This window comes from Phalaenopsis equestris, unplaced genomic scaffold, assembly GCF_001263595.1.
Source record: "Phalaenopsis equestris unplaced genomic scaffold, ASM126359v1 Scaffold000342, whole genome shotgun sequence".
Lineage (NCBI taxonomy): Eukaryota > Viridiplantae > Streptophyta > Magnoliopsida > Asparagales > Orchidaceae > Phalaenopsis > Phalaenopsis equestris.
This window is the reverse complement of record NW_018164784.1, coordinates 529,368-536,288: the sequence shown is the minus strand read 5'-3', so window position 1 is coordinate 536,288 and position 6,921 is coordinate 529,368. Positions and strand designations below refer to the sequence as shown.

At 33.1% G+C, this 6,921-nt stretch overlaps 1 protein-coding gene across 1 annotated transcript in view; it reads left to right on the top strand.

Annotated features, from left to right (window-relative positions):
• The window catches only part of LOC110025915 (mitochondrial import inner membrane translocase subunit PAM16 like 2-like), a gene marked incomplete at its 3' end in the record, with an annotated part of 11,164 nt that extends 6,148 nt beyond the window's left edge, over positions 1 to 5,016 (top strand). The window contains 1 exon segment of the mRNA XM_020726609.1: positions 4,929 to 5,016. Within this exon segment, the coding sequence (XP_020582268.1) occupies positions 4,929 to 5,016 (88 nt within the window).
• Between the last annotated feature and the right edge of the window lie 1,905 nt (positions 5,017 to 6,921).

The window sequence follows — 6,921 nt, the reverse complement described above, 5'->3', positions numbered from 1 at the left end:
GGGAAGAGGGAAAGAAAGAAAGACCTCAAAATTGAGGTCAACATTATGACTAGGCATAATTCCTCTTTATAGGTAGTCTGTTCTTATCGGTACATCCCATTTGTATGTGTCATGTTACATGTAACATCCTTGCACTCATTTGCATGATGTAGTTCGACCTTTTAGGCGCTCATTGTGATTGTTCCGTTTTTCGGTCAAGCAGTCACAATGTGGGCTTCTTGTTTGCTTGTTCATTTGTGTCGATGGCTTGTCCTATTCGTTAGTAGAGTGATTCGTTTGTTTGTCGTGATACTCAAACGAGCGTTGCCCAAAATTTTATATTAATATTTTCTTTTCAGGTCGGGTCTTATGTAGGCCGGCTGGATTTGTCTATTCCGGATCAGACTCTCAAAATTTTTTTCTTCTTCTTCGCCACCAAATGCGTCTGTTCTTAGCGGATTTAGGGTCTCTTTCTAGCAGCTGCAACTTATTGAATAATTTGCTGATAAGTAGTTGATCATGCTGATCAGGATAAATTGGCTAGCTATTTGATTTGTGTTGTTTGAAACCAACTGATTTGCAATTGTTTCTAAATAAATGCGCAGTAATGCTGTTTATACATATCATACAAAGTAAATTGTTGTTCAACGTCGTTATATTTATAAGTTTAACGGGAGATTCAAAAAGTATAATTTAAAAAAAAATAGATTGTGTTAAAAAATTATATCTAAAATTCAATGTTATTAAAAAAAAATGAAAGTATAAATTACAAGCTTTATTTTTCATTTTGTTAAGTTGTTAATTGATATAGTAGGAGGCCTTCTTACTCATCGTATCATTTAATTATAATTAATTTAATATTATAAAAAATAATTATTAATTATTAATGAATTAATTTAGTAGGTATTTATCCAATCACTTCCCCCTCTGCCCGAAAACCCTAGCATAAATTCTCCCCTCCCGGTTTCGCCTAAACCGTCGCTTCTCCCAACACCTCGAGATTGTCGGCGAACGAACCTTCACGATACCGTCGCCATTAGAGCTAACTGGGAAGGCAACCACGGGATCGCAACTTACATAGACCACCAAAACTCTCATCTTTCTCATCCTTCCGCTCCGCTCCTACTGGAAACCATTAAGGAAGAGGTAAGCATGTTCGCGCCATTTTTCCTCTTCACGGGATGTACCGAAACTCCCATTCTTCCTCTTCACGGCAAATTTATAAATCAGTTTTTGTGACATTTTTTTGCTTCTAACTCCCATCTTTCTCATCATTTCGCTCCCCTCCTATACAAATCAGAGAACTAATTTATCAATACAGTCGAATAATTTTGTGTAAAACTTTAAAGCTTCTTCTTTGCTCTTTTTGGAGGACGCAGGTTGAGAAGTTCTCTCTCTTTCTCTCTTTTGCTTGCGCGTCCGAACTTGGAGCTCACGAATAAGAGGGGCTCTTCTCATTGATCAAGGGGCAGCATGGTTAGTGATCCTTTTTCTTTTTTCTTGTTGTGGCATTTAGGGTTTTCACGTGATTGGTTTGCTCCCTGTACCTTTGTAAATACCTATTGTTCTTAGTCCACTGTTCTTGTTGATTTGTTAATTCCTGTAAAAGTTTCAGAAATTGACACCTTATTATGATTGGAATAAATATCGAAGCTTTACTTTTTTTTCCTAACAGGTTTCGGTGATTATCAAAGCTTGAGCCGCCTTTATATCTAGATAATTTCTGTTCTGCAAATTCTAAATCATTAGGACTTTTACTTATTTAACTTCTAAACCTTTATTTTTTATACATTTATACCACTAATTCTTTTATATCACATAAAAAATACTATTATTTTAACTTCTAAAATGTGAATAAGCTGGCAAATATTGGTTCAAACCACCCAATCAGGGAAGCCAATATTCATTCTTCAATGATCCCGATGAAATCTCCAAATGATGACACTTCTAGCTCCTACATGGTTGTTTCAAGGTTATATTCACCTTCTAGTTTGGTATGATGTAATTAATATGATTGACATTGACCTTAGGCTTCCGACGAAAATCCATTTGTGAAATTTGGATCATCTTTAACTACAGTCTTAATGCAATAGGTATAGATTTGGCCTTCTAATTGAAATATCCAACAACTCTAATATTGAGCCCAAAAAAATCTATCAATAAATCCATTGTCTTTGGGGATTATGATGTTTAAGATTGGTCTTAATGGTGATGTCCGCCATTCAATCAACTAGTGCACAATATACCCTTTACTGAGGAGAATTGTAGTCCCTCACAGATTTCAACATTGAGTTGATTTCTATATACACTATATAATTTTGCCACCCAATTCCTATGTTTTCGACATAATTATAGTCGAAAGCATCACAGACCCATGGGACCCACAAATTGCTTGAAAAACTCGACCATAGTCAAACCATCAACTATAATACTACTTTTAGGAAATAACCAAAGATGAATTTAAGTTGGGTTTGATACACATGCGATTAAACTCATTTTTGATATATCAAAACCAACATAGTTTCCAACTATTCAATTTGCAACTAAACCAATTCTCTTGCATGCATTAACACAACAAACTAGTCTTGTTATCGATCATGTAATGTTAAATGGCCTTTTGATGCTGACTTTAGCCTAATCATAGCTAACTTCAATTTTATCTAAATCATTACACAAAGTTTTGCAATATATATCTTCAACTAAATTATTATATGTAAATAAAAAGTGTCAATATTACATCTAGAGTCTATAAAAGTGTAAAAGTAGTTCCCAGTTTATATTTAATGGGGGCTAAAATAGTCCTCTATAAAGACTATATCAAGCAGACTCTGAGACTAAAAGGGACCCTTTCAAAGGAAACAACGGACCATTTCGACACTTTTCTCATATCCTAATAATCACAAAGCCACCATGAAATCATAACACAATTAGATATTCATTAGTTGACGGTTTCCCCATATGAAAACAGCTTCTCTAGAATGATCTTTCATATATCTGACAAGAGTAATGCTGTACTCCCCACACAAATCCACACATGAAATCTCAATTTCTTAATTCTTGTGCGTTGGTGATGTGGCTGTTCATATGGTTCATATTAAAATATAGAAGTATTCCATCCATGCAAACAAACTAGTGTTTTTATCGATCATGTATTATTAAATAGCCTTCTGATGCTGAATTTAGCCTAATCATAGCTAACTTTAATTTTATCTAAATCATTACACAAAGTTTTGCAATATATATCTTCAACTAAATTATTACGTTGTAAATAAAAAGTGTCAATATTACTCCTAGAGTCTATAAAATTGTAAAAGTAGTTCCCAGATTACTTTTAATGGGGGCTAAAATAGTCCTCTATAAAGACTATATCAAGCAGACTCTGAGACTAAAAGGGACCCTTTCAAAGGGGACAACGGACCATTTCGACACTTTTCTCGTATCCTAATAATCACAAAGCCACCATGAAATCATAACACAATTAGATATTCATTAGTTGACGGTTTCCCCATATGAAAACAGCTTCTCTAGAATGATCTTTCATATATCTGATAAGAGTAATGCTGTACTCCCCACACAAATCCACACATGAAATCTCAATTTCTTAATTCTTGTGCGTTGGTGATGTGGCTGTTCATATGGTTCATATTAAAATATAGAAGTATTCCATCCATGCAAATGTGATGCATAAGAAATGTAGAAACCTGCTTTAGGTGTGGATTTATCTAGGGAGTGAAGCATATTCACCTGACAATTTCAATTGTCCAATATCAAAGGCCCCATATATCCATTATGTTTGTATATTAGTTCAGTAATCCATTACATCCGTTTGGCTTATATAATTGCATTGGAGGTCACTAAAAGGTTAAATGATTTGAATGCAAATGCCTAAAAAGTATAAGAAGATTTACATCCATTCCACTCGATTCTTATTTATTTACATATCTAACACCTATACTTCAATTTTTACATGTATGCCACCTTGCTTATTCATGAAAAACGTTTATTTCAATTTTTAAAAGCTAAATAGTGGTATTTTTGGTGTGATATGAATGATTTGATTGGAATATATGTAAAAAAGCATAGTTTAGGTGTTAGATATATAAATACATAAGAACCGAGTGGTATGTATTTAAATGCCCGTGCTCCAAAAATATAGGAAGCTAATTTTTTACGCAAATCACAAGGTAGAAAAAAGTAATGTAGCTATCTTGACCTAGACATCTTTGAAGTGTAAAACTGTAGATAAGTTTAGGTAAATTGTGGTATTTTTGATGTGATATGAAAGATTTGGGTGCATAAATGTAAGAGAGTAAAAGTTTGTGTGGTAGATATGTAAATACATAAGATTTGTTCTGTATGTGTGGTAGATAACTTTTCATATTGGTTGAGCAGTTTTTTTGGTGTCTCCTGTTGAAAGCTTGCCAAGCTAAATATGTTTACGATTAAGAGACACTTTGCATAGTTTGCTTTGTGGTTTTGAACGTCTTGTTGGTGTATGGCATTTGTGCCTCCCATTTTTTTTTCTCATTAATGTAAATTGTGGCTATTGCTAATTTCATTATTGGTATATATGCCACCTTACCTATGTAAGAAAACGTTTATTTCACTTTTTAAAAGGTAAATTGTGGTATTTTTGATGTGATATGAAAGAGTTGGGTGCATAAATGTAAAAGTGTGAAGTTTGGGTGGTAGATATGTAAGTACATAAGATTTGTGCTGTATGTATGTTAATGCCCCTAACTTTTAATATTGGTTGAGCAGTTCTTTGGGTGTATCCTTTTGAAAGCTTGTCAAGCTAGATATGCTTATGATTAAGAGACACTTCGCTTCGTTTGCTTTGCAGTTTTAAATCGTCTTGTTGGTGTATGGCATTTGTGCCTCCCATTTTTTTTCTCGTTAATGTCAATTGTAGCTATTGTTAATTTTTTTTCTTATTCATTGTTGATTAGGCTGCAAAGCTTATTGCTAATTTGCTTATAATGGGCTCTGGAATTTTAGGAAGGGCCGTCTTCCAAGCATATCGTAAAGCACTTGAAAGTGAGTTGCTTGTTCTCTTTTTCATTTATTGCATTTCATATTGATTCAATTTAGTAGATTTCACTTGTTATGTGATTAGTTAACCTTTTAAATAAAATAAACAAATAAATAAACGTTAGCCATTGAAATGCTTTGAGATAAAATTCTATAATTTACAGCTAACTATGTCCTTATTTGGATGATTTCCATGCATACCAATCAATTCTTATCTATTTACGTATCTAACACCTAAAGTCTAACTTTTACATATTTGCCACGTTTCTTATGCATGAAATGGTCTATTTCACTTTTTAATTGTTAAATTTGTGGTACTTTTGTTGTGATATGAAAGATTTGGATGTATTAAAAATATAAGAATGAAAGTTTAGGTGTTAGATATGTAAATACATAAGAAATTGGGTGGTATGTATGTAAATGCCCCTTCTTATTTTGGCTCAAAGCTTATATCGTATTCTTTTTCCTTGCAAAAGATATGTTTTTTTCTCCATCAAATTAGTTTGTTAGTCTGGTCTTCATGCAGCTCTGAGAACTTTGAACGGGATTTGAACTTGGGGAAAACATTGGGTGATCTTTGCTTGATAAAGTATTTGCAGGAATTGTTTGATCAATATTTTAATTACTAGTGAAAAAACAATACAATTTTTTTTTGAAGGAATTTAGCAATGCCTCAAAAAGCTCTTTTTCGGTGAATTTTGCATTAGCTCAGATCGAACAATTTAGGGCAACACAGTCTTGTTATTGAAAAAATATTCCGTCCGGACGTCTGGACGACCAACCATCGACTGCCACGTCGCCTGCCGATAAGTTGTATGACGATGTGAAGCCCAGTAGTTGGCCGTTCGGACGTGCGGTGTTTGGATGAAATATTTTCTCGTTATCACCTACCCCTCATCTATCATCACTGCTGCGATCGCGACATTTTTCCATCTCACAGGTAGTTTCCTAAATTTATTTTGCTAACGAACAACTTATATAAGTATTTCAAATACACATTATTTAACCTTTTTGTTCTGTATATCATATTCAATATAATATTTTTTTTCTTAATGGTTAGCTACATTTGTGTTTACTTTTTTATTTTAGCTGTTTCGAAACTCAGTATGAATTTAGATTTTGTTATGAGCGCACAAATAATGTTGAATTTGAAAGTTACATTCTTTATGCATCAATTATTATTATTTTTTTTTCAATGATTCTTTATGTTAACTTTAAAGACTGCATTTCATGCATTAGTTTGCCACTATATAATAGTTTATAGGTATATTTACATACATACCGCCGTCCAATACTTAAGGTTCTATTTAGAATCACTTTCTTTCTTTATTTATTTATTTATTTTTATAACAAAAAAATAGAAAGCAAACCAAAAGATAGTTTTTTTATTCGTTTTTTGTTTTTTTTAATTTTTAAAACATCTTAGACTTGTTTTCAAAACATTAAAAACACAAATTGTGTTTTTGTTGTTTTAAAAATATATTTTTCGGAGCATTACCTGTGCGAGGCTCCGACGCTCGTCGCTCGCCACTGGCCGCCGCCTGCGGTCATTAGTTATCTCCTCCTGGCCATCACTGGCCGCTAATCCCCGCCATCGTCCGTTGCTCCCCGCCTATCCGCTGCCTGCCACTCGCCCGCTTATAGGTAATGCATCATGTTGAGTAGAGAACGAAAGATGTCGCATAAGCCATGGGCGTCAGAGCTTAATAATGAGTGCACGTAGACCCAACCGTTTTATAAAAAGCATAATTTTTTTTAAAAAAAATAAAAAATACTCAACAAAACTTGTTTTATATTTTTTATTTTTAAAGAAATATAAATCATAATAGTACCAAACGTGTTTTCTAAACACAAAATAGAAAAAATAGAAAAAAAAAAAAAAAAAAAAAAAAAAAAAAAAAAAAAAAAAAA